We start from the raw sequence: 27,343 nt of genomic DNA on the forward strand, positions 1-27,343 counted from the left end.
GCCTCCCTGAGGGGTGCGGCGGGCTCTGTGGGCGAGCGGAGGCTCCTCCCGGGGCTGCGGCTCCCGCGGGATCCCTCAGCCGGGCTGGCCGCCAGGGCCAGGAGCAGCTGAGGGGCCGCGAGGGGCGGTGACGTCACTGCGCGCCGGACCCCCCCCGGCCGGTAGCGCGTGCGCGGTGGCGGTGCGGGATGGGGAGCCCGGCGGGCGCTCCCGCCAAGCGCGCGCGGTGCGAGGGGCCCCGCGGCGACCGCAGCGACCCGCGGCTGTGGGACACGGAGCGGCTCTGCCAGCACCTCGCCCGCTGCGGCGTTGGCGATTCCAGCCTGCTGCGCCGCTTCCGAGGTACGGCGGGCCGGGGCCGGAGCCGGGGCCGTGGCCATGTGGCCCGGCCGCTGGCTCTGACGCTTCTCTTGCTCCCGCAGAGAGCGGGGTCACCGGGAGGATGCTGCTGGACCTGCCGGCCTGCGCCCCCGAGCTCATCCGCATCTGGTGAGCGCCGCCCGCGGGATACGGGGCCGAGGCGCGGGAGCTGCGGTGGGCGGGCCGTGCCCGCGGGGAGCGGCTGCACACGCGCACGGCCCGGGTCTAGGCCGCGGCCGCCCCGAACGCCTCGAGCGGAACTGTGCGGGGGGAACGCGAGGGAACGGGCTCGTGGGGCTGATCCCGGACCCTCGGAGCAGTTCCGTGCCCTGCTGATCCCAGCACAACCACGGCGCGGACTCTTGCTGCCCAAATAACTATGAAAAGCAAAAAACCTCGATTCTTTAGAAAGGTTTAATGAAAATCCCCTGGGTAGCACAGTGACCTTTGGACTGCTGCTGGGAACGCAAGAGTGAGCTCCAGGAGTTCTGATAGGAATTTACGTTTCTGCCTGAAGTTGCTGCTGCTCCAACTCCAGGAACGACAGCATCTCCGATGTTTGACAGAGTGGAAGGTGCTGCTCAGGAGAGGCGGAGTGTCACCCGTCTCCTTTGGAGAAATCCCGGGCATTGACAGGTCTGCCTTGCAGCAGCTGCCGGCACTTGGCTCTCTGTTGTGCCGACAGGAGCGTGGGTTGCTGTTGAAAAAGAAGTGTTGCAGTGTGTTCTGGCAGAATAGGGGCCTGTGGGTGAGCGGCCGAGTCCTTGCTGCCCTGAGCAGTCCAGAGCAGGCAGTCCAACTGGTAGAGGTCCTCTGCCATGAACACAGGGACACTGGATGCTGTTCTAAAGTTTGTAAAGGATTGTTCCCAGCAGTGAGGGATGACTGGGCCCAAAACCCTTTTATCTTTCTGGTGGCGAATATATTTTCTTGCTTTTCTGGAACAGCAAAGAGTATGAATCTGTCCTGCTATTCTGTGTGTGTTGGAAAGGCCCCTTTGCCCCTTCTGTGCCCCACTGGGGATCCTCTTTTGCTCCCCTCTACTGGGATATGAGCCTGCTTGCTCACCACATATTTCCTGGTGGTTTTTAATCTTGTAATGTCTTTTCTTTACTCCTTTGTTAACCTTGTTTATACTGTTTCCTTCAAATTTGTCTCAAAACCCATGTGCTGGCTCCAGCTGTTTGCTGATGTTGTGGTTGGTAACCCTGAGGTAGGCTGGGGTGTGTAATCTGGCAGGTGCACACAAGTGCAGAGCTGTGCTTTCTGCTGGGGGTTAGAGCACTTTGGTGTTGGCTCCTTGGCTGAAGGCTCGTCTGAGTTCATGCTGTGCTGGGGGTGCAGGGCTCTTCCACTGTTTTATTGAGACATCGGCGTGCAGAGGGGGAGTGGGAAAGGGCGGGTGTCTGGGCATGAGTGTTGGAAGAGAATAAAAAGCTGGTGTGATGCAGTGGGACAAGGCAGAAGTGCTGTGCTTTGGACAAGGTAAGACATGTGCTGGAGTCATTAACATATTTTTGATTTCTCTTTCTGTGGGAGAGGGATTTAACTGCAGCAGTTTGAAGTGTGCAGATAGAAATGCTGTGATGGCGTGAAGGCAGCTGAAGGCTTTATTTATTGCTGAGGTACCAGGTAATTGCCTGACTGAAATGACAACGGTGTCTAGTTTTATTTAGGGTTTGCCAGGAGGCTGATTGCTTCTTGCAGGGAAGGAGCATCAGGTGTCCAGGACATATTGGACATGTGCAGCCAGTCTAGGGAGTCAGAGACAGTCTGTCAGTGCTGAACATGGGCAGCAGGATGGGGTAGCCAGAGGTCCCTCAGCATGGGATACAGGTGACGGAGACACAGGACTGTGGAGAGCTCTCAGTTCATGTAGAGAGTAGATGGTGATGGGTTTACAGGTGGCTTGTGGGTTTTCTTTGTATATGATATTGTTAACTTTGTATAAGTTTTCTTCTGTGAGATCTGACATCTTGTTTCTATTAAGCTGAAACTGTTGAGAGATGGATGATGTAGAGAGCATTTTGAGCAGACACTGGATAGAGGCAAGCTGCACAACCCTGCATGTGTGTCTGACAGCAGAGACATTCTCCCCTTGGGCAGACAGTATAAAGGAGTTGTGTTCTCATGTCACTGAACCCTGCATAACCATATAAATATACCCTCAGATTTGCAATAAACGAGCATCGATCATTCATCAATCTTCACCTCCATGAAGATTGATCTCTGACTCCAAGGGCTCCTCTCTCTTCCTCTCTTTCTTCCCCTCACCCTCTCTCCCTCACTCACTCTCTTCCTCTCTTTCTTTCCCTCACTCTCTTTAGGATGAGAAATTGCTCAAGCATTCTGCTTTCTGTAAACATCTCTCACTTTGCACTCAGAACAATTATTTTGCTGTCTGCTGCACACTGACCTGCAGTAAGCTGGATCATTTCTCTGTGACAGGCCACTAATGAATGCAAATATTTAGTTCCCCGAGCTCCTGGATGTTCAGAGGGGAGAGCTTGGACCAGTGTGGTGAGTTTCCTAGGTGTTCTCATGTTGCTGGCAGTGGGTGTTTCCTGTGCTGAACACAGATGATGAGTGGGGCTGTCTGGCTAACCTCTTTGGGCACAGGAAAGGGATTTTCTCATCCTTGTGACCTATGGCATGAAGCAGGGTGTGGACAAAGCAGGGAGGGGAGTGGATGGGGAAGTGCCAGTTGTCACCATTTCCAAGCAGCCATCAGTAATGCTGCTTTGACTGTTAGAGGAAATCTGCCTGCAGAGTCCTGGAAAACTCCAGTTTCCTGCGTTAACAGGGTTTGTCTTGCTTAGAAGGGTCTGGCCGTGTAGACTTCAGGTGAAAAATGCTCTGCAGCTGTGTTCTCTCTGAAGGAGGAAGAAGAGCAGGGAAGGTGGGGCATCCAGGCAATTGGTCACACCAGTATCCAGCGTGCAGGGTCTAACCTTTTCCCAGTTCTCCTCCCCATCCCACCAGAGCAGCGAGTGGCTGCATGGGACTGAGTTCCTGTCTGGGGTTAGTCCATAACAATCCTTCTTGGAGCCCAGTGTGGGGCACAAAGGGTTGCCAGATGACAGATCTTAACAGAACATATTAAAATACAAATAGTGTGGCCAGCAGAACTAAGGAAGTGATTCTTAGCCTGTGCTGGTTGGGCCACACCTTCTGGGCTTCCCGATTTAGGAGGGATGTTGAGATGCTGGAGCATGTCCAGAGAAGGGCAACAAGGCTGGTGAAGGATCTGGAACTCAAGCCTTATGAGGAGTGGCTGAGGGAGCTGGGATCATTTAGCCTGGAGAAGAGGAGGCTCAGGGGAGACCTTACCACTCTCTACCTGGAAGGAGGTACCTTCTCTCAGGCAACAAGTGACAGGACAAAAGGACACAACCTTAAGCTGCCCCAGGGTGAGTTTAGGCTAGACATTAGGAAAAAATCCTTAACAGAAGGAGTGATTGGGCATTGGGATGGGATGGGCTGCTCAGGAGGGAGGTGGAGGGGTCATCATCCATGGATATATTTAAAAAAAGACTGGATGTGTCACTTAGTACCATAGTTTAGTTGATAAGGTCATGTGAGGTCATAGGTTGGACTTAATGATCTCAAAGGTCTTTTCCAACCTGGTTAATTCTGTGATTCTCTGTGAAGAATAAGTTGTTTAAAGCATTCATTCTATTAGTTTAATAGTTGCTGGTCACAATGTTGATTTCTTTGCCCCCAGAGTTGTATCATAGAACACATGGTGGTCTGGGCATCACCAAGGGAGTTTTTCATCTTAGAATTGTGGAATGGTTTGGGTTGACTTTATTGATCATCTCATTTAGACCCATGCCACAGACAGGGACACCTTCTGCTATCCCAGGCTGCTTCAAGCCCTGTCCAGCCTGGCCTTGGACATTTCCAGGGATGGGGTGCCCAGGTGCTCTGGGCAACCTGTGCCAGGACCTCAGCACCCTCACAGGGAACAATTTTTTCCTAATAGCCAATCTGACCCTGCCCTCTGTCAGTTTAAAACCACTGGCCCTGTCCTGACAGTATCTGCTCTTATAAGAAGTCCCTCTCCCTCCTTTGTATGGGTCTCCTTAAGGTATTGGAAGGCTTCAGTGAGGTCTCCATGCAGACTTCCTTCTCCAGGCTGAACAGCCCCAGCTCTCTCAGCCTGTCTGCATAGGAGAGGTGTTCCAGCACTGCCTTGTGGCAGTCTGAGGAGCAGCTACAGCCCAAGAGCTCCCTGTTACAGAAGGCAATACCAAGTGGTTGAGAGAAACACTGCTTACCAACAGCTCAAACATCACATGCCTCTAATATTTTAGGGATTGTGAATTATTAAATTATTCAGATGAGAATACGTATTGCATCAAGCAGTACTTTTTCCTAATAGTAGATACTTTATAGTCTTATTTTGTGCTAAATTTTATGGTGAAAGGCTGATATCAAACCAAACTTGGTGGTTAACTGCTGGAGAAAAAGTATTTTCTCATGGTAGTGTTTGCTGTCCTACTGAGGCTGAATCCATTTAGCTCAAGGGCAAAGCTTGCAGACAGAGTTAGTAAAAGTAGGTGTGATAGGGCATATTCTCTCTCTCTCCCCAGACTTGTCCCACCTGTGCTCTTAGACTGCTGTGGCTACAGCAGAGTATCTGCACTGGAAGTTTAGCTGTGTGATGTGAAGGGGACCTTTAATAATTTATTAAAAATGACAGCAAAATATCTTTGCAAAATAGAATAATCAGTCTCAGCAAAATTAGAACATGTTTTAAACTACAGTGGTTTTGCTGCTGGAGTTGAAATTAATTTATGTAAAATTCAGCCTAATTTGACAAAATTAAACTTTTAATAGACAGTTGACTAACTACAAGAAATTTTTATAAAAATAATTTGTTGGTACTCTGACATTTTAGTTTAAGGAAGTTTTGCATCCTTAAAAAATGTCAGTTGTGGGAAAGCAACATGCAGCATCTGAATAAGTTTAAAGGATGCTAGGTGTGGCTTATACAGTTTTTTTCATCAGTTTCCTGGTGGTTTTATTTCTCAGTTCTGTGTAAGTGGGAGAAGCACTTACACTGCTCTGCAGACATGTTCTGTAGCTATTTGTTTCCTTCCTTCTGTACTTGATTTTAGAAGGATAAATGCTTTCAATATTTTTCTGAAATAGTTGCAGTCTTCTTCCATCAAGGAACACCAAAGTAATATGAACTTGCATAAGTAATTCCATATGTACTGCAAATTGTAAAGGGATGTGCATTGCAGACTTTGCTCTCAGTGCCTCTTTTTCCTTCCCAGCTGCCCAGCTGAGCGACTGGAAGTGCTGGCGTGCCTGACACAGATGCAGCAGCAGCACATGGAGGTGATGAAGGTAACTATGCTGTGGGGACACCATGGCCAGGTCCTGCCCCAAGCCCTGCACAGGGCTCTGCTCCCTCTCTCTGCCTCTCCCTTCTTGCCTTGGTGCTGCCAGCTGGTGCCTTTTCTTTGCACATCAGCAAACTCTGGGTCCTTGGTAGCGGTGTTCTGTGAAAAACCATATTAACTAGAAGAAATACTAGAATCATCGTGTGTGGAACCTTTCAGTGGGCACGTCCAGGTTGTGAGGGATTAAATGAGCAGAAGAGCTGTTTGACATGTGTTGGAGAAGCTCCCTTTCACATCCCTCTGTGTAGAGCCTCCCCTTGGTTTATTTAATTAGTTTTTCCCTGGCCTGAGTTAACAGACTCCTCCTTGCTGTCGCTGTTTCCTGTGTCCAGCTGTTTCTCCCAGTGGTGTGTGTTGCTCTAACTGGGGCCAGGGCTGTGCACGTTCTGTAGTAGTCTGCATATCTGCTAGAGCCCTCTCAGCTCAGTGACCAAGGGTAGAGAGCACAGGAAAACCTTATTTGCATAAGTATTTTACCAAGATATGTGTGTGATGGAATGGTTTCACCTGCAGTTTAACAGCAAGGATTAAAGATTAAATGTGTTTACCTTCTCTACTGGAGTCCCTGTAGTTACTGAGATGTCTCTAAAAATATGTGCTTATCAGGAAGTAATTATTTCATATTTTGGTCATCTTGGGGGTTTATATTTTGTTTTAAGAAAAGAGTAACAATCATAATTTCCACCCAGCAATATTGTGTTTGATTTTAAAAGCATGAACAGTATCAGGGCAAACACTTTTATTGGATATCTCAGACATGCATTGCAGTATGCTGCTTTAATTTGAATAGGAGATTAATAAAGACAGCAGTTTTCACTCGTGTTAAGTTTTGGAATTGTGCAGTTAGAGATAACATTTTTAGGCATTTTGACTCCCCTTGCTATGGGAAAGAGGCAGTTTTATCATTTTGGTGTCAAGCTTTAGTAGTTCTCTGAGATAAATTTGGTTGCACAGAGAGGTTGAGGATGCCCCGTGCCTGGAAGTGTTCAAGGTCAGATAGGACAGGGCTTGGAGCAGCCTGGTCTAGTGGAAGGTGTCCCTGCCTATGGTAGTATGTTGGAACTAGGTCCCTTCCAACCCTAAGCTTCCTATGATTCTGATCTTGATGTAGGGTTGGCAGGATATGTCTTTTTTACAGAAGATGAACAGTGTCTCCCACCAAGTACTTGACCATTCTAGATATCCTTTACCTTGGTGCCTGTTTCTTTTCAAAGTCGAATTTTAATTTTATTTCTTTTCCTTGCTTCTGTAGGTTTTTAATGATCCTATTCATGGGCACATTGAGTTGCATCCCCTGCTGGTTCGGATCATCGACACCCCTCAGTTCCAGCGTCTCCGGTACATCAAGCAGCTGGGCGGAACGTACTTTGTTTTCCCGGGAGCCTCTCACAACCGCTTTGAGCACTCCCTGGGGTAAGGTGGTGCTTCTGATGCATCTCTGGCATCTGGATATCCCTAAGTTTGCTTCTGCTGCTGTGGAGTGCCAGCCAAGGGGCACTGCTCTCTGAGCATTGGTGAAAACTGCTGGGGGGGCGTTTCTGGTCTCTAATGTTCCTGGATATCCCTTGTGATTGTGGGCTGTTCCCTTGAATTTCTTTTAATAAAGACAGATAAACAAACCAAGATGGATCAATGTTAGATTTCCTTCCCTACCCTTTATTATTCTAAGAATAATGTTAGCTAAAAACTGTAAGTGCTTTATGTTCCCCCAGTCAAAATACAAGTCTTAAAGCATAAACTTAGTAAGTGTACCAGGGCTACTCTTATGATCTGCCAGGCAGTTGTAATCCCCGCACATCATCCAGCACAGCCCAAACGAATTTGATCTGTAATGTTTCCCTTTGTGGGTAGATGTGCTTCATGCAATCCATGGCAGGTTGTCAGGCTTTTAGCTGTCATTCCATTAGGCAGAAATATGATGGATGCAAGAATTTGTAGAGTGTTGCTAGGTCATTCACACTCCTCAGGAAAGCTGATGAATGACAAATTTGAGCTTGTTTTAAGGGTATCTCTCAAGAAGCAGTGAAATTAAGCTTGTAAGTGGTTTTTATTCAGGTGAACTGGCCAGCCTAAAGTTGCTTTTGTTGGTACTGAAATATTGTGGAGTAAATCTGGCTTACTTATACTGAGATTCAAATGGCTGTTTGCAGAAGGGTGAGATGAATGAGGTAGCCTGGATTGATTGCATCTGGTAAACCAAAAAGACAGAAATGTGCTTGACTATAAACAAAGTTTTCACAACCGAAGTCTGAAAACTTCAGTTCTGTCAGCAACTTTTCTTTTGAACAGTTCCATTGATCTATCGAGTTAAATTTAGGACAGTTGTTCTCCACTTGTATATAATGCCAAAGATTTCTACAGTGTTACAAATAGAAGAACTGAGCTTTGTGTGCTTATTGGTCTAGTAAAATGCCATCAAATAGTGAAATTTGGACTAATGAAACATAATACTTCGTCATATGTCCTTGTCTTGCTTTAAGCTGTTCTAAAAAAGGGAGCTGTTGAGGCAAGCGGAAAAAGAGGTTTGTGTAGAGGTTATAATAAACAGTTTATGGGACTATGTGCCATATATTTGCTCCTGCTGGTTTTGTGCCCATTCAATTAAATCAATTCTCAAATCTAAAATGAATGAGAAGTAATTGTCATGAGCTATTAATAAAGAAGCAGTTTGAAAAAAGTACCAAATGCTTTGGTGACTGTTGTGGACCTTTGCAGTTTGCCCTGACTGGAATTTAAGGACTCAGTGTAAGCTCAGGTGCTTTAAGATTCTCATTGTCAGTGGTGCAATGTTGTTCCCTTACACAGCTACCCTGGGGTTGTGTGTTATGAAATACTGCAGGATGCTGTAGAGTCTCTGTGTTTTGGGCATGGTATCCATTTGGGTATCCATGGAACCCCGTGCTTTTTTGATTTTGGAGGACTAAAACTCTACTACAGGAAGCAGTTTGTGATTTTCTCCCATGTCAGGGTTGGGTATTCTTTGTAAGCTGCCTCTCAGATAAGGGCTGTGACTTAATGGAGCAAAACAGTAGGGGAGCTTCTCTTTTTCTGTTCATCCTAAACCAATGCTTTATTTATTTCTTTTCCTTCTGCAACAGGGTTGGCTACCTTGCAGGATGTCTGGTTCGTGCACTGAAGGAAAGACAACGAGACCTGGATATAACTGAGCGAGACATCCTCTGTGTAGAAATTGCTGGGCTTTGTCATGATTTGGGTAAGGAACACCTGAGATGGGTTGTTGCTCTTGGAAAGCTAACCAGGATGAAAAGCTGGCTGTGAGGTCAGAAGATGTGAGCTCTTTTGGGCTGCTCAGTACATGGCCGTATTCCAAAACAGGTTTTATCTGTTCTCTTTGGTCTGGAGTACATCTGTGGAGACAGTTCCACCTGAATCTGTAGCCACTCTTAGCTAGTGTTTTGTTCTGTTTCAAAATGGTACTTAAAATTCTGCCCTCAGTAGCTGAAGTGTCCACTTCCTTCTGTGATTTCTCTAGGTCTCTTCAAACATTTCAGAATGAAAATTAATGTTCCTTTCAAAAATTGTAACATTTTTTTCATAACTACTTCTTTTCTTCAGAGTTGACACAGAGTAATTTCATATTCTCAGTGTTGCTGCAGTACTTGCCTGTGGTGTAGATGCTGGAACTGACTGTTAAGTGCAGTAGTACTTGAAGTATCTTAGGGAAGTGTACTTGTTATACCTGAGTTTTCGTCACAGGTGATGGGGAAGGTATTATCTGGATGGTTGCACTCAGAGTGGTGGTTACAGGCTCGATGTCCAGGTGGAGCCCAGTGAGGAGTGTCCTGTGTGAGGGCTGGTGCTCTTGGATATCTCTGTCAGTGATGGGGACAGTGGGATCGATGTACCCTTGGGCAGTTTGCCAACAGCACGGAGCTGTGTGGTGGAGTCACATGTTGGAGGGAAGAGATGGGGCATCCAGAGGGGCCTGGACAGGCTGGAGGGGCTGACAGTGGATTGAGAGCAGCCCTCAGGAGAAGAACTTGGGAGCGCTGGTGGGTAAGACAGGACTAGAGGCAGCCCAGATGTAGAGAATTCTTGGCAGAACAAGGGCATGCTGTACTTTTACAAGAATTGGACAACCCTGACCTGCAGATTACAGAGTTACTTTGAAGACCATGTACTGTCCTCGGAACAAGATAGACTATGTACTGTCCTCGAATGGATACAACAAGGAAAAATGAGCATTGTGCCAGGACGAGGCCAGATGCCATGCATATTGTGGAAACTGCTAATTTAGCACACCTCAGCTAAAATGCTTATAGTGTGACAACCAATCAGCAAATAACATGTATGTGTGAATGCAGCCACTTAACCAATGAGCGTTAAGCAGCAGTGGCATGAGACAGTGCATAGAGAAGGATAAATATGCCAGAGCTGCTGAATAAAGCAGAACGACGTGGAGCCACTTTGGTGTGATTGTTGGTACTCGGCCGACTCTCTGTGGGACCCTCTTCACCCAGAACCCCCATCTTGTGCTGGGCTGATCCCCACCATGGGCAGAGGGGGAGGGATTCTGCCCCTCTGCCTTGCTCAGGTGGCACCCCCTCCTGCAGTGCTGCCACCAGCCCCGCACCCCAGCATAAGGATGGGGTGCTTCTTATGCACCCCATAATTGCCCCAAGGCCTTGGAGATACACAAAGGGCTGGGGCGTCTTGGCTCTGGTTGGCTCTGGAGCCAGTCTGGGAGGGCTGGGAGTGTTCAGCCTGCAGGAGAGAAGGCTCCAGGGAGGCCTTAGACCACATAAAAGGGATTCCAGGAGAGTGCAGAGGGACTTTGGACAGGGGGCTTTTACACAGGTTGCTTAGAGAAGCTGTGGCCACCCCATCCTTGGAAGTGTTCAAGGCCAGGTTTGGGAGGACTTGGAGCAGCCTGGGATAGTGAAAGGTGTCCCTGCCCATGGCAGAGGGCTGAATGAAATGATCTTTAATGTCTGTTCCAACCAGACCAGTCTAAGACTGTGATATGTCAAGAAAAGTCAAATACAGGAGAATTCAGATGTAAGCTTGCTCAAGAAATTTTTGCTGACAGCTATGTCTCAGATTAAACCTGTGTAATCTTTATATTTAAGGTCATGGGCCATTTTCACACATGTTTGATGGAAGATTTATTCCACTCACCCGTCCAGATTTGAATTGGAAGGTAGGCTTTTCACTATTAAAATGAAAAGACAAACCTGAAATTTTTAGAGGCCAAATAATTAATCTTTAAAGAGTTCCAGTGCTTTTGAGGCTGTAGTGGCCTTACCTTATTGCATCATTTTGATGGCTTAATTTAAAACCAAAATGTTGTTTTCTAATCTTGTGATGATATCCTTGTTAGATCTGCCCTGATCATTTTTGGTCAGCATTGTGCCTTAAAATGCATATTGAGAGCTTTCTGCAGAATATATTTTACATTTCAAAAATACCAACTGGCAGCTTCCTTTCCAGTATGTTTAGTCCAAGGGCAGAATATTCAATATTGTTTAGAATTCAAACTTTCCAAAACAGTTGTTTGCTGTGAATGAAGTGCAACACAGTCCTTTCAGGCCCCTCTCTGCTTGTAATTTCTTAGCAAAATCAGATGAGTAAACTGGCTAATCTTTTACACAGCAAAATTGATTATTTTGTCTTTTAGCATTGTAACTGCATTGCTGCTGTTTGTCAACACAATTAACAGCTCACAACACACAGAATTAACAGCTCTCTGAAGAGTGTGTTTCTGGACTCTGTAGACTGGGTGATTTCCTCTTCTGTTTAATTGAAAATGACTAGGAAAGCACCCAGCTTCTGCACTTCACACCAGCCTGCCCATGTGCCCTGCTAGGCAGTGCTGATGGCTTGGAGTAAAGCTGTGACTCTGCAGGAAAGATGCTTTAAACTATGTAATACAATATTTGGATGGGTTTTTTTCACAGCATGAAATTTCTTCTGTTCAAATGTTTGAGCACTTGATCACTTCCAATAAACTAGAAGAAGTCATGAAGTCCTATGGTCTTGTCCTGGAAGAAGATATGTTGTTCATCAAGGAACAAATAGGAGGTCCTATAGATGAAACTGCCTGTGTGAAATCGGTGAGTCAGCATGCTGCTCCTGTCCTTATGCCAAGAAACCTCTTTATTTTGCTGAAAGAACAGATAATTTTGGCTTCTGCTATATGTTACTTCTAGCTCTATAAGTTCTGGGAATCTTGTCTCAACTGATGCTGGAGGAGTGTTGTGTTTATTTCTTACAGTGCTGGTAGATGTGTTAATGTGCTTACAGCTCCCTGAGAATTCTTACCCAAAAGCCTCCAGATCAGAGGAAAGCTGTAGAAAGTTACTTGTATTTAGGGAACCTAACTGGTGATTAGGATCCACTCAAGGGTACTGGAGAGTTGGAAGAAGTGCTCACCAAGGTATTTTTGATCATTTATATGCAGTCCTGGGTGGTCCCAGTTGACTGGAAGTCAGCAGATGTGGCTCCATGAGTAAGGGTCAGAAGGATAATCCAGGGAACTAGAGGGCTGTCAGCCTGACCTGGGTGCTAGGGAAGGTCATGGAGCAGATCATCCTGAATGCCATCATGCAGCACGTACAGGACAAGCAGGGAGCCAGGCCCAGCCAGCCTGGGTATAGGAAATGCAGGTCATGTTCAGCTGGAGGCCAGGAAGGCTCTACAGAGGGATCTGGATAAGTTGGATCAATGTGCCCAACTGTGTGAGGTTCCACAATGCCAGGTGTTGGGTCCTGCTACAGGCTGGGGTCAGGGCAGCTGGAAAGTGGCTAGGCAGGAAAGAGGTGCTGTTTGGTTGACAGTGACTGAAAATGAGCCAGATGTGTCCAGGTGGGCAGGAGGACAATGGCACATGGTCTGTACCAGCCATAGCATGGCCAGCAGGACCAGGACAGTGACAGTGCCCCTATGCTGGGCACTGCTAAGGCCACAACTCAAATTCTGCATTCAGTTTTGGACCCCTCACTTGAAGAAAGACACTGAGGTGCAATGGAGAAGGGCAGTAGAGCTGGGGAAGGGTCTGGAACACAAGTATGATGAGGAGCAGCTGAGGGATCTAGGGGGGCTTGGTCTGGAGTAAAGGAGGCCGCCCCCAGTCTGGATAACAAAACGGCACTGGCAGTGATGAGGCAATGAGCAGTCCAAGCCTGGCCAGAGTGCCAGAGCCACAACAGCTTTGATGACAGCAGTGAAATGCTTGGATTTATTGCAGCAGCAAACATAGAGGGTAAGACTTGAATAAATGATTTGCCTCAAGAGGCAAGCAAGAAGGGATGGCGGTTGTTAATCATTGCAGCTCTGTGAAAGATCTCAGTCCTCTCTCCTCATTTTACACTTTACAGCTTTTGTCACCTCTTCAAGGACACTCATTCAGTTGCCCCCAGAGTAAACAACTGGTAGCAGCTGAAGTCAGTGGGAGATGTGTCAGGACAATCTGGTCCTAATCAGAATTTATATGTAGTCCCAAACAAGTAACCCACAAATGTTCACACTTGCCCATTATTTTCTGCTGCAGGAGTGGGTAGCAATCCCATGGCAAATACAAGGAACTTGGCAGAGTGAAATTGAGTCTGAGATCCTATAGAAGAGGACATCCATTTACAAAATCCACAAGCTGATTTTTATCCCACAGGGCTCGTTTGCACATGAATCTTGGTGCCTGCCACTAGCATTGATCTTGTGCCAGGTTCTTTCCCCCTGACTGGTTTGCCCTGTTTGGATTCTGTGCCTGTTTTCCAGCAGGATACCAGGAAGAGGAGTGCCACACACGGTACATGGCAGCACCTTCCTGCTGTTAGGCAGCAGGTTGCACTGGCAGGTTGTGCACTGTGGTGCAGGCCTCTGTCATGACAATGGACAATGGGTGTTCAGGCACCAGACATAAACAGTGTTCTGAACATGTTCCAGTAGCAGAGCTCTGTGATCATGGTATTTTTATCCACTATGTGCTTGCAACCTTCTGCTTGCATGTGTTTCAGTTGCTATTCACATCAGTTTTAGTATTTCTGTGGTGCAGGTAACATGGAAGCTATGTTTGCAAAATGCTTTCCACTTTCAGAATTTCAAGGCCACTTTATGGCATGTTTTTAGGTGAAGGATCTTTACATTTTCAAGAAAATATGCACCTTGTGTCTTATTATTTTGGTGTTTGTTTCCTGTTTACCTTATGGCTGAATTGTCCCTTGTGAGGTTAAGTAGCTGAATATTCAAAAACTTTTCTTTAAACTTCTAAGTAAGTGTTTAAACTCTGTTCTATGAAGTTGTAGATGGCAAAAGATTGCAGGACAATGACATATTTGTGTATTTAATTCCCTGAAAATGAAATAATTCCAAAATTTCCCCTCTTTGTTGATACATTGTTATTTTGTTTTTTTCATTTCAAAGCTGCAGGCTTTCTTTTAGTAGAGTAATGGGCAATGAATACTTGTGTTCATGGATTTTATTCTTCTTGAGATTATGAGAAGACAGTCGCTAAGGCCCCCTTCTGGATTTCTAATGCCTGATAGCTTCTGGAAGTTCTTTCCTTGTCTTTGTGTTCTTCACTACCTCAGTGTTGGATGTTTATCACAAGCAAAGTCAAGGTGTATTCCCACTGTCTTTGAAAAGGCATTTGACATTGTTGGTACACTTTAATTTCTTGTTTCTGATGTTTTTCTTCTTGGCTCCCCTGTCAGTGGCCCTACCGTGGTCGACCAAAGGAGAAAAGTTTCCTCTATGAGATTGTAGCTAATAAAAAAAATGGCATCGACGTTGACAAGTGGGATTATTTTGCAAGGTACAAATCTTACATTTTATTGTGAATTCCTATTGACAAAGTGCTACCGTATGTACAAAAATGATCATATGGTTAAACACTCTGTGCAATATTTCTAGAGATTGCCATCACCTGGGGATCCCCAATAATTTTGACTATAAGCGATTGCTTATCTTCACCCGGGTCTGTGAAGTGGGAAACCAGAAGCACATCTGCCCCCGTGACAAGGTGAGCAGGGGGAGCCCAGGGAATTCAGAGCACCTGGGGGCACACAGGGGAGCTGCACCCCCTGGCTGGGGATCCTGCCCCATGCTCCCTTAGCCCAAGAGGAAGAGAAGTAATTGCTGCTCTGAAAGTTTTTCTCAGAAGCTGCTGTTTGGGAGAGGGTCAGAGCAGACCACTGTTTGAAAGGATTTGTGGCACATCCTGTCAGGGGACCCATCAGATCTGCGTAATCCTGCTCTAGGTCTGCTGGGCAGGAAGTGAATGTGGCTGGTGAGGGGCTGCTAAAGGGATGAGGGGTCCTCTCCACTGCCTGGGGTCACTGTCAGCACTCTGCTCTCCTGTGGTGGCCTGAGCCAGTTTCAAAATTTGGAAATTGTGAATAATAGTCATTCTGCTTTATGCTGTGAATGGGAGGAGACAACTAATTTGATTAATTGATTGATTGTTTTAATTTTCCTAGTAAGACTGTGGCAAAAGTAAATGCTAATAGGGTTTTTTTGATTCAGGAAGTTGGCAATTTGTACGAGATGTTCCACACCCGGAATTGCCTGCACCGGAGAGCATACCAGCATAAGACTGGCAACATCATTGAAATAATGCAAGTATATTTCCCTTTCCTTCCTTTTCAATTTATATTTAAATTCTTGAAACAGTCTGTATCTATTTGGAATATTCAGAAAAATCAGTAAGGTCTGACGTAGAATAAAAGCTGCTTCTGATTCTTGTGAAAAGACTTAGTGCTTAGAGTATCATACCAGGCTGTGGTTAGCAAAGCAAACAAAAACAGAAAGAGAGGAGGACAAAAGCATCCTTCCACATTGAATTAAATCAGAGGAAAATTGCTAGAGGCCTGAAGAAGCACAGGACTAGGGTGTGCTTAAACCATTTAAACTGCTGACAGCTGAAGTCAAATCCTTATCTGCAAGTTAGAGACCACTTAGCTCAAACTGCCTGGATACTAGAGCAAGGTTACTAACAAAGTCATGAAAGGGCTCATGTAGCTCAGCTGAGGCCTGGCTTTGTGTTTATGTAATGCAAGATTTGTTCAGGACCAACTCAGCTGCTTACCTGCTGTTTTACCTCTCTTGGTGATGTCTCTAGAATTTTCCCTATAACATTATTCTTTTTACTTTTCTTGAGAATCAGAAATACTTGTATCCCCAAATAGTTTTTCCTTAGGGTCTTGTCTGCTGGGTAACTGTCTGTTGAGTTTGGTTAAAGGAATGTTAAGGATTCCACAGTACAAGAGTGATTTGGATTGCTTTCATTTCATAAACTTCAGCTCCTGATTTAGGGATCCTCTAAAACTCAGACTAAAAATGCTGGGGTTTGACAGTACCTACATATGACAAGTAAAACATATTTTTTAGTTTAGAAAAACTCAGTTCTTGGCTTCCTATAATTATAGCAGCCTTTCCAAAACAGTGTCCAGTCTGGAAATAACAGCAAGGTACATGGAAATTTGGAAGAACCTCATCTTTAAATTATAATTTTTTCCCATCTGAAAATACTACATGTTTGTGATGCTTTCCCTTTACAATGCTTTGTACCCTCTCAGCTAACTGGGGAAGCAAGGAGTCTGTAAAAGGGTTTGATCATCTGTGAGGGGGCCTTACTGCAGCTAGAGACCATGTCACTCTTTTGCAGGGTTCTGCAATTGTCTCAGCAGTGCTAAACCCAGTCTGAAGCAGAACAAAGTGAATTTGCTCATTCATCGAAAGGTTCTGTTCTGAGCCTGTCTTCAGTAAATCTCCGTTGGAATGTGCAGTGACAGCATGGAGATGAGATGTTGTAGTGATCAGTGTCATCTGTGTGCTGGGGTTACAGTTTCTTCTGTTGTCTTCTGTTTATAATACACCAATTTGTTTCATTTTGCCTGTTGATCAGAGAGGTATTTCAAAACTATATTATCCTGAAGTTGTAATTTTGTCTCAAACTAGGATAACAGAAGCCTTTCAAAAAGCAGACAAATTTTTCGAAATAAGAGGCTCTGGAGGAAAAGTGTATCGGATTTCTACAGCAATGGAGGACATGGAAGCCTATACTAAACTAACTGGTATGAGGTCTCAATTATTTCTTTAAGTAAAAGAGCGTGAGTGCCTGTTAAAATGCTGTTTTTACTGCCTTTGTGCACAGAAGGTGGGGCAGGCCTGGACTGTCTAATGCTTGTGATCTGAAATCTTGCTAGAAGGGAGAGCAAGACCTTCTAATTTAAATGACTTTTATGTTGTGAGAGAGAGAGAGAAAGAAAGAAGCACCAACTTTATATTCCACATATGTTCAGATTCAGCAGTGTTAGAAGGTCCTGCCTGTGCCCTGAGTTTGTTTCACTTGTCACAAGCGGGATGTTAGTGAGCTCTAAGTGGTACTACAGGTGGCTCTGTCAGGTGAAGTTCTGGATGTGTTTTGTGGTGTGAACCCATTCCCAAAGCAGGTTCCGAGGAGCTCTCGTAGGGTCTCAGGTTGCCCTGCTTGCCTGCCTCTCCTGGTCTGTGCTGGGGTGCCCTGGTGTTCCCCTGGTTGTGTTCAGAGCTGCAGTGGGGGCCAGGCAACCCTACTGCTCCCAGGCTCTGTGCATGCAGGGCAGGGGTGCTGCAGGTCCTGCTCAGGGCTGCTCCTGATCTCTGGCAGGTCTTGCAGCACCTGTCAGCTACAGCTCACCAGGACTTCCAAGCCAGCCCTCCTGAGTGTCCATCACCGAGCCTTAGCTGGCCAACAGAGAGACTGAAGAACTTCTGTCTTTGGTCCATGGATGAAGTGACAGGGCCAGAGGGCACTGTTGCAAAGAATCCTGTGTGCCTTAGCCTTTGTGATGCTAAAGGCCTTCTGCTGGCAGTCCTTCATATGCCACAGCCGTCTGCAGTCTGCCCACATTCCTGCTGCTGCGCTGAGGAGTCCCCTCTGTCACTGTGTGGACAAGGGTGGCTGGTTTGAGGGGCAGTAGTTGTTGGGGAACATGAGCTGTGTTGCTGAACAATGGAAGGCTGGGCAGAAAGGAAAGAACTGAGGTGAAGTTGTTCCTGGGGAATGGCTGGCCTGGCAGGTAACTGCCTGTGGTACCTGGTGAGGAGCACAGCTCAGGGCGAGGACAGCAGGGCTGTGCCCAGCCTCTCACAGTCTGCCACAGCAAGGAGCTGCTTGCTGGGACCATCTGTTCAGCAAGGAGGGCTGAACAGCAAGGGAGAGTTATGTGAGGAAAGTTCCAGCATGTACAGTGGAGCATGAAGGACGAGTATGGCCTCCTCTTAAACCTCCTTCCTGCCTCTGGTGCTGTGGAGAGTAAGATTTTTCCTTTTTTTTTCCTTTCTCTCAGGGAATTTTCTTCCAATTGTTGCCTAAGAGATGGGAATGAACAATACTTAAGAGAGACAAAAAATGTAGCCAAGGAGGAGGGGGAAGGGTGCGGTTTGCTACCATTCTCTTGGGAAGGGCAGAGTAGAGGGAATTTTGGGTGAGGGACTGGGCTGGGCTCAGCTCCGCTCGCTCTCGCCCTTGGGATCAGAGGTGAGACGGGCAGGCTGCTGCCCTGGGGAGAATTCGCCGCCACCGCGGAGTTCTGTCCTGCGCTGCTTTCTGCTCACCGGGGCTGAGCTTCAGCTGCTGAGCTGGGACCTTTCCAACACCCAACCTCACTGGGAAGGGGATCCCGGCCCCCGCCCCATTCCCGGAGGGAGCGTCTGTGGGACAAGGCGGCCCTGGGGCTCTGCGTCTGCTCGTCCTTGCTGCCGGGCTTGGGGTTTGTTTGCCGTGGTATACACACACACCCCAGCAAGGAACTGCTATTCCTTTCCCCCAGCTTTGCCTGAAAGCCTTGTCATTTCAAAGTTATAATAATTCAGAGGGAAGGGGGTCATATTCTCCATTCCAAGGGGGGGTTCCCATCTTTGGCAGACACCTGTCCTTTAATCCAGGACAGGTGCTTGCAACCTGGACACTCCTTTGGGTTGTTTCAGCAGTCCCTGGTGAGTGATGCTTCTGTGAAATTGTCCAGATGATGAACTTCTGGGAGGTTCTGCAGCAGAAGGTTCCCTAACTTTCTTCCATGGTGGGTGAAGAACCACCATGTGTTGCCTCCTGATTTGGCAGCACATCTTAGTTCTAGTAAAGGCTGAGACAGTGAAACATTCCTTGTCACTGCTGCTTTTGCACATGGAAGATGTTCATGGGCTTCTTATTTCCCCTGCATTATCGTTTCTTTGTCGGAAAAGACCTGGTCTGTGGTTCCTCATGGAGGAGTTTCTGGCTTTGGTTGACCTTGTCCATTAAACCGGTTGAAGGTGTTTTGGTACATGACTCAGAGATTGTTCTGGACCCTGTTGGGAGCTCCCCAGGCCAGTTGCAGCTCTGGGTGGGCTCTTCCAGGGCTGTGCTTGCAGCATGTGTCAAAGCTGCCCAGGTGTTCCTGGCCAGGGAATGCAGTCGTGGGGTGCAGATCAGGCCAGCAGCATGCTGGCAACAGCAGTCTCTAGTACAGCCAAAAATAACCTTTCTGCTCTAAAGCCACATCAGAAGAAGCCTGTCTTGCTCCATCTGATGGTGGGAATCTTGCTGCTTGTGTCACTGTCACGTGGAGTCAGGATGGAGGGTTTTGATGCTGGCATCCAAAGTTTGAGAAAACCTGAAGGCTTAATGGCCATGCTTTATTTTTTACAAGACAGAGTTTTTACCCATATCCTGAGCTAGTTAGTGGTGGAGTTCAGGACAGTCTGCTAAACAAGACTGGCTAAATAAGAGGAGAAAGTAACTTCTAGTGAAATAACAAAGTATGTTGCCAGGTGAGAATTGAGATAGTTTTTCTGCCAACAATCATTGTGAATCTAATGATAGGTAAGATAATATTGTGACTTCTCATTGTCAGACTTAGTTCCATCATTCCCTGAAAGTGACTTTCCTGAACCAACAGTTTTTCTGGTTGCTTTAACCTTTGGCCCTGTTTGTTCATTTTACTGTGACACTGGATTGTGACATACGTAACAAAAAACAATGCAACTTTGGCAGACTGTGTCTACCTGGAAATTCTGCACTCAAGTCATCCAGAACTGGAGGAGGCACGAGAAATTTTGCGTAAAATAGAACGACGTGAATTATACAAGTTTTTAGGAGAGACTCGACCTGAATCAAAGAAGGAAATTATAAAGGTAATGAATTCAGAAGGTTCTGAATTCTGTTCCCATAAAAATGTTTGTGAAGTTGCTGAACATCCATTTGTGTCTATGTGGGCTTTGTTTAGTTTGAGGGTTTGGGGTTTTTTTTGTTATTTGCTATTTGAAAAATAGAGTCAGAAGTTTTCCTTCCATCTTTAAGTAGCTGAGCCGTGAAACATATAAAGAATTGGGGAAAATTTTATCTACAGTCAGAAGAACACCAACAGGTGGAAATTCTGAAGCTGAATTATTGCAGAAATATTTTCAGGAAAAACTTTTCTGAAAAATACAAAATTTTCTAAAAGACTCTTACAGTCCAGTGATTGAAAAGGTTATTACATCATTTGATGTTCATGAACATTTCAAAACAATTAAGATCACGTTTGCTTTGAATCATAATTTGTGTGCTTTGCATTGAGAATAAATATCAAACTGAATAATAGCTGCTGAATTTCTTGGTGTTAAATTCTGTACTAAGCACGAGAATGCAGGTACTTTTCCCAGTCTTTTTCATGAGTGCTTTTTAAAGCAGATAGCAGTTTAATTCCTGTTGTCTTGTTTCAAAGTAATGATATATTAGAGCTCACTTCAGCTGGCTCAGCTCTTTTAATGTGCTATACTGTGTTGTCAGATCATCAGTTACTTATCCCCAAATTTCAGCCATAATGGTGAAAATTTTCTATTTCTGATTTCCAGAAGTGCATGTCTGTATCTAGAAAGTCTTCATAAAAATAGTTCATCTCTTCTAAAGAATAAGGTTAGAAAAGGACTACTAGATGTAGCTGTTCATCTTTTTGCTTGAAGAGAAGGTTTGCTTGTGTTCTTTGTTTACAAAAAAGTCATGTTAAGAGATTCTGTATTACAAAAGCAAGAGGAAATAGGTGAAAGCAAACATTAAATGGGTTGTCAAGTTTCTGCCCTTCTGAGGAGAAGATTGGGTTGGTGGCCCAACAAATAAGGAGACAGGTGTGAGAGAAAATGTTATGATTTCCACCTTTAAACAGCTCCTTTCAGAAGCTTGGTTAATGAGAGGAGAGCTCTCACTTTGAAAGTCCAGCCAGAGGCGTTGAATCCTGGGGTATCCAAGGTGCTGGTTTGAAGGGAGACTGGATCACTGTTGGTGCTGTAATTATATCCAGCCAGTGCTTTGCAGCTCGGGGTGCACAGCTGAGGGTTTAAGGGAGGATGTTTCCCCCTGTAGTGCTGTGGGCAGGAATGTCAGAGGCTCAGTCTCCTCCCAGCGCTGCAGGGGAGCTGCACAAGACAGAGCTGTGTCTGCTCTGCTCCTTCCCACACCACAAGGTTGGGTTTAGAACCACAGAATGGTTTGGGTTGGGAAGGACCTTTAAAGGCCATCCAGTCCAACCTTCTGCCATGGACAGGGATGACTTCCACTAGACCAGGTTGCTCCAGCCCTCTGCATTTCTGTGATTCTCAAGCTGGCCAGAGCCAGGAGAAAATCCCAAAGAGCTTGAGAGTTCTCAAATGAAGGTTGAGTTTCCATTTAATGCAAACTAGAGGGGTAATTTCAAAATGATGCAAGCAAAGTTAGGCAGTAAGTTAACACATATTAATTCTGATACAGAGTAGAAATAATTACAAACAGGCTGCCTCAAACCTGTTCCCTCCTGGCAGTTTTCCTCCAAGCTTGCTCTCAGTCTTTCCTTGGTTTCTTGAGTGACTGCAAACCACACACGCGCCTTAGCTTGGTAATGTGTGTGATTTTCTACTTGTCAGTCTCTGCATCTCTGCAATGAACAAATCAACAGCAAAAAAAACCCCAAAAAACAACCAAACCAAAAAGCAACCCAACTGCTCCTAGTAGAATTCCTTCCCTCCTGGACAGTCTTCAGACTGCTCTGGGCTGCACTCCCAGAGTCCCAATTGCTCCCAGGGAATCTTGGTGCTTCAAATTTTGCATCTTCCCCAGAATGCAGCAGCCCTGAAAAAAGGCCGCAGCCTTTGAGTGAGGACTCACACATTTCAGTGGACGGCTGCTCTCCATCTGATCATGCTCCTCTGCTTTGGGTTAGCCTAAGTGTCAGCAGGGAATATTCCCTTGGGGCCAAACCCACACAAAACTCCTTTGTGGATTTCAGCTTTTGTGGAGTACTTTAGCGGAGTACTTTTTGTGGGGTCTTTTATTTTGTGGTTGTCTGTCTCTTGTGGTTCTTTTATGTTTTACTGCATAGATAGAAAAGCTTTATCAGAGGGTAAGATCCTGCAGACCTTCATATGAAAAGTTCAGTGAAAATGTCTAGTATTCAGCTTTTGGGAACTTAATTGTAACACATTTGTATTGTATAACGGTTGGTTGAAGGTACTTATTTTGTGCTTTCATGCTTCAGCATTCTGCATGTTGCACTCCTGCTCTCCCCCTGCCCCATCATCAGGTGTAAAGCTCCTCCTTCACAGACTGGCAGATTTTGGGGTTTCTCATTTGCATAAGTTTGGTTTGTTTCTAAAAACTGGGTTTTATACTAATGGTTATGGTATACAGTAATTCAAACAACCAGATTGTTGCAAGAGTCTTGTCAAGGTGTGAAGAATTGAAAGCTTTAGTTTAAAAACATATTGTGACACCTGTTGTGTTGCCTTGACCTATACCTGAGAGTGCATAAATGTAATTTGAGTTACTGAGTTTATCCTTTGGTTTGGTTTCTTTCAGAGTAACAGCCTGGCAGAAAGCATTGCTAATTCCAAGCCAGAGAAGGACCCTCCAGATGTGGAGCTAAAGGCTGAGAATTTCATAGTTGATGTAAACACCTCTCAGAGCGGGTTCAAGTAAAACCTTCTCCCTCACAGAGGGCCTTGTGTAGCCTGGTGAAAGAGCAAACCCACAGGGTGTCTGTGGCTGCAGCCTGGCTCCCTTTGAGGGTCGGAGGTTTCCCGTGGGGGGTTTGCTGTGGTGGGAGGGTGTGGGGCAGGCAGGGGGGAGCCTCACTGGGCTGTCACCTGTAAACTGCTCCAGGTGACAAATGGGCTCTCTTGTCACTGTCCTCACTCCAGCAAGGAGCAGTGGAGAAATCTGTGGGGTTTGATACATGGGTGTCAATGGCAGCAGCCTGGGCCCACTGGATGGGTCAGGAACGCAGGAAACCTGTGCGGCCAGAGGGAGGAAAAGAGGCAAAAGTGACCTCCAGGCTCCAGGTGTTGCACTCCTGATGCCTGACAGGCACAAAGCACCTGCTGCCATGGCTCGGTCTGCAGCCAGCAGTGGTGGGAGGGAGGGAGCCTGAGGCACAGGAGGGAGCTGGGGCAGTCTGCAGGCATCACACAGCTTAATCCCTGTTCTCAGTTCATTCTGGGAAGAGAGAGTGGCTTTCCACAGAGTGCATCACGAGCCACTCCTACGGTGCCCTTGCATTGAAGGTTTCCTTCACTGGGCCAGACTGTAGCAGCTCACTGAGCTTCACAGAATTTGCCCGGGCTTTTCCCATCCCACAAACTGAAATCATATGGAACTGGGTCCCTGCTGACCACAGAAGTGTTGGTGTACCAGGCCAATGTAAATAATGTCTAAACCTCATGTTTATGATTGTAAGCTCTGCTGCAGCCCTCTGTAGGTTGTGTGTTTTGGGGAGGCTCAGGCTGGCAAGGGACCAGTCCACTTCCAGTGCTGGAAACTGGAATGTTTCAGAGCATAACTGGGAGCTGGTCACTGTAAATGTGAATATCCACCTGGCAGCATCAGAGCATGAGGGGGTAGAAGAAAGACGCAAAATACAAATACCTGATTGTTTATTTAAGTAATAATTTGTTAATTTTTGTTTCATTTGATGACTGTAATTTTCAGGAGTGTGTGTGGCCTTTTGTATTTATTGTGAGAAAACTAAAGACAAACATTAACAAATGCCATTTTTCTTTTTTTACTTGCAAGGTTATCAGCATGGATTATGGAATGAAGGAACAGAATCCAATCGATAAGGTTCACTTCTATTGCAAGGCTGATCCTTCTAAGGCAGTCAAAATCAGTAAAGAACAGGTAGGCTTTTACTTCTGAAAAGCATTTTCACCACCTGTGATGGAAGTGATCACAGTCCTGTGTGGCTGTTCATGCAGGATTTGTGGAGAGGTGGTGGGATCCATAGCCTTGCAGATCTTCGGTGTGTGACAATCTGGAGCCCTGACAGCCTTTGCCTGTGAACAGTATTTAATTGGAATAGACTAGGAGTTGGAATATCACAATAGCTTTGGATAAAACTCATGGATTGTCGTGGAGGTTCTTACTGTTTCCTTCTGTATTCCAAGAAATACTAACGCTTTTTTTCTGCTTTATTTCAAAGGTTTCAAAGCTTTTACCCAAAATATTTATGGAGCAGGTTGTCCGGGTTTATTACAAGAGTCAGGATCCACATATTATTTCAGCTGCAAAACAGTACTTCGTTCAGTGGTGTATGCAGAATGATTTCACCAAACCACAGGTAACAAATTCACTCATTATATTTCTTGTTTAGAGTTCATAACCTTCATCCATAAGCTTGCTTTTTCTTTAACAAGTTGGACATTCAGGACTTGCCTTAGTGGCAGAGGCACCCACTCACTCACCTAACCCCTGGTTTTATCAGAGCTCCCATCTGGGGGTGCTTTGGTTTCCCTGAAGTAGTGCTGGAGACACCTGAAAGTACCATAGGGTCATATAATCATGGAATGGTTTGGGTTGGAAGGGGACCTTGAAAATCACCTTGTTCCAAACTCCTGCCATGGCGGAGACACTTTCCACTAGACCGGGTAGGGGAAAGAGCTGCATCCTCAAACAGAAGAGGCTCCCCAGGAGAGGAGTGTTCCTAGGTGGGGATGCAGCCATGGAAAACTTGGTAGGGCCCTTTCTTAAGGTCACTCTTCTGGCCTCTGTCTTTTAGAGCAGGTAATTTTAGAAGGACTTTTTACAAATGGATTGAACAACAGCTCTCCCTGGTTGTAGAGTGTGGTTGTGTCCTCTAAGCACATTGTTCAGGTTCAAGCACATCCACCCTGCAGGCCCTGGTGGGCTGCAGAGCACAGCACCAGCCAATTTCTGATCTCAGGCAGCTGATGCTCTGCGTGGGCCATGCCTGAGCACAGATTACTGCCTGCATCTGCCTGGGGTGAGCCCACTGCCTCAGCTGCTGTACACCTTGCTTGTTTCAGACAGTGCAAGTCACATCCCAACACCAGGGGTAGCTTGATTGCAGCAGTGCTAATGAGGTGCTGGGTGAGGTCACAGGAAACACTAATGATTCTGTTAGTACACCTGTGACCTTCCAGATTTTCTGGTAATAATTTAGGAAGAACTGGACTGCCAGCGGTGATGCCTTCTCAGGCAGGGCACTTTTGTCTCCCCACCACTCACTGCAGCAGTTTCCACCTCTGGGGTGCACAGTCACCAGTGTTTATTGATTTATAAAGATTCTGGGACCTCGGATTGATTTTTTCCAGTTCAGCCTGAGGGTGAGCTGCTTTTCCTTGGCTTTAGAATGGGAAGCAAAAGGGAATTAATGTTTCCTGTATTTTCATACTAGGATGGTGATGTTGTTGCTCCTCATCTAACTCCAATGAAGGAAACCTGGAATAACATGACAGATGATGAACACAGGAGAGCCTCAGAACCCAGCTGCAAACAAAGGCTTTCTTTTGATAAGTAACAGGTTTCTTTTTGGTGCTATTCAGTCTGCTTCCTCAGAAGATGAGTAAATTTGAGCTTCAACTTTTCTAAAAGCTGGTTGGACAGACTGGAATGATTCACGGAACAATGCAGAATACATTTTGCAATACAGAATGTTTTAATGTAGATACTTCAAGTGCGTATTCCAGATGGACTTCTAAAAACCAATTTATTACAACAGAGTAAACTCAGTTCTCATTGATTTTTTAATGTAGTGGCACTGTGTAGCAGGAGTAACTTTAAAAATTGCAGTTCATTGTTGTTACAGGATTTTACTACTCCGTCCAGTCCTGATCCCTTCCTTAGCTGTGCTATTGCATGACTTAGAAAAAATCCCAACCCAGGTTTGGTGGGGTTTTGGGGGTGATTGGGGTTTTTTTAGTGTCTGAGGAAGAGGGATAAGTATGCTTCTGAAAATACAGTGAGATAAAGAAGAAATTACCAAGGGTGGTGTCTTCAAAATTAGCAAAATTAATTTCATGGAAAAAAAAAGGAAGGGAGAGGGCAATCTTTTGATAATCAAAGATTAAATTTCTGGTATTCAAAAAACTGGTGCAGGCGTCTTGCTACAAGTGACCACAATTTTTATTGAAGTAACAATGCATTGCAGTGCCATGCAGCCTTTTATTGTTTTATTGTGTATTTTTTATACATGGAATGTTATATTTTTTTACTGTCTGTCCTGCAAAGACTGCTCACAAGGCCAGTGGTGTGAGTGGTTGCAGGAAGGCCAAGCTGCCCAGGTGTTTGCCAGGGCTCAGGTGTGCAGAGAGGGCAGTGCCAGCAGGGTTCTGCCCTGCTCTGCCCATCCTGCACCAAGTGCACCTTGGTTCTGCTTTACACTGTACTGGGCAGACAGGCTCATCAGGAATGCCTCCATTCTTGTACCTGTGCCCTGTTCTCCTGGACCTCATGGCTGTCCCTGTATCATTTTTCTGTCTCTTGTAGCTCTGTGAGGGTTCTTACAGTTTTCCTGTACTGGCAGTACTGGTGTGAGTGTTCTGAATGTCTGTACTGTTGGGCAAATGAAGACCATTTTCCTCTCATCTTTTACTCAGGTCTAAGAGGAAGGCTGCTTTCATTAAATAAAACCTCAAAGCTTGAAAAAGTCTGACCACAAAACTAAAAACACAAAGTGAAATGTTCAGTAATGCTCAGGAATTGGAGCAATCTGTGGCCTTTATATCTGGAAAGGGGAGAGAGGTGTTGGAACATCTGGTGTTGGAACATCTGGCTCAGGCAGTCAGGTGTGGATGGCCAGGGTAGATCCTGAAAACCCAGTGGGAAGGTGCTGTGAGAGAACTCCACAACCCCTGTAATATCTCCATTGCCCTTTTTATGCTGGGAACTGATGCTGTTAGAGGGAGGGAAAATGAGTAGCCAGGTACTTCTGCTGCTTATGTATCTGTGCTCATGTGTCTGAAGGTGTAACCTCTGGTGCCCCTGTATAAGAGTATTTCAGACCTGCAGATGAACCAGATTGGTTAGAAGCGCTTGTGACCTCTTTAAAAGCTTTTAAAAAATTTACTATTCCTCAAGAAACAATATCTTAGAGTGAAAACATTTATCTCCCTTGTCTGCATAAGATCAAGTATCATTTTGATATAATTTTTTTCTTGTTGATTTGGTTTGTTTTTAATTTGTTACTAACTGTGCACTTTATACTTGGGAAAGGTCTTTTGTTTATGTTAACCAAAAAGTTTATACTTAACTTTAGGTTCTGAGAGCATTTCTTTTCTCAACATGTTCATCTGAGCCTCTCTGAAGAATAAATTTATAAAGTATGATTTACTATTCTTTTAAAGAA

The 27,343-nt window shown here is 45.6% G+C and overlaps 1 protein-coding gene across 7 annotated transcripts; it reads left to right on the forward strand.

Annotated features, from left to right (window-relative positions):
• Positions 1–173: 173 nt before the first annotated feature.
• SAMHD1 (SAM and HD domain containing deoxynucleoside triphosphate triphosphohydrolase 1) lies at positions 174–27,343 on the forward strand. Of its 7 annotated transcripts, XM_059862414.1 has the most exons (17): positions 571–996; positions 2,809–2,880; positions 3,550–3,770; positions 5,646–5,718; positions 7,027–7,187; positions 8,873–8,988; positions 10,865–10,935; positions 11,693–11,848; positions 14,444–14,544; positions 14,643–14,751; positions 15,255–15,346; positions 16,689–16,804; positions 19,747–19,886; positions 22,561–22,650; positions 23,773–23,877; positions 24,179–24,316; positions 25,394–27,343. In XM_059862414.1, exons 4-17 carry the CDS (start codon positions 5,689–5,691, stop codon positions 25,514–25,516), a joined length of 1,548 nt encoding a protein of 515 aa, XP_059718397.1. In that variant the 5' UTR covers positions 571–996; positions 2,809–2,880; positions 3,550–3,770; positions 5,646–5,688; the 3' UTR covers positions 25,517–27,343. The 7 variants fall into 7 exon arrangements, with proteins under 7 accessions (XP_059718393.1, XP_059718399.1, XP_059718396.1 ...); XM_059862410.1 differs by lacking the exons at positions 571–996; positions 2,809–2,880; positions 3,550–3,770 and adding exons at positions 174–342; positions 423–489; XM_059862413.1 differs by lacking the exons at positions 571–996; positions 3,550–3,770 and adding an exon at positions 424–489.

Source organism: Haemorhous mexicanus, chromosome 18 (genome assembly GCF_027477595.1).
Source record: "Haemorhous mexicanus isolate bHaeMex1 chromosome 18, bHaeMex1.pri, whole genome shotgun sequence".
Taxonomy (NCBI): domain Eukaryota; kingdom Metazoa; phylum Chordata; class Aves; order Passeriformes; family Fringillidae; genus Haemorhous; species Haemorhous mexicanus.

Excerpts from the sequence above, each read along its gene's own strand:
- SAMHD1 (XM_059862410.1), top strand. The coding sequence starts at position 189 with ATGGGGAGCCCGGCGGGCGCTCCCGCCAAGCGCGCGCGGTGCGAGGGG. Across the intron at positions 16,805-19,746 it reads AGCCTATACTAAACTAACTG|ACTGTGTCTACCTGGAAATT; the intron begins GTATGAGGTCTC and ends CAACTTTGGCAG. Across the intron at positions 23,878-24,178 it reads TCAAAATCAGTAAAGAACAG|GTTTCAAAGCTTTTACCCAA; the intron begins GTAGGCTTTTAC and ends TTTATTTCAAAG.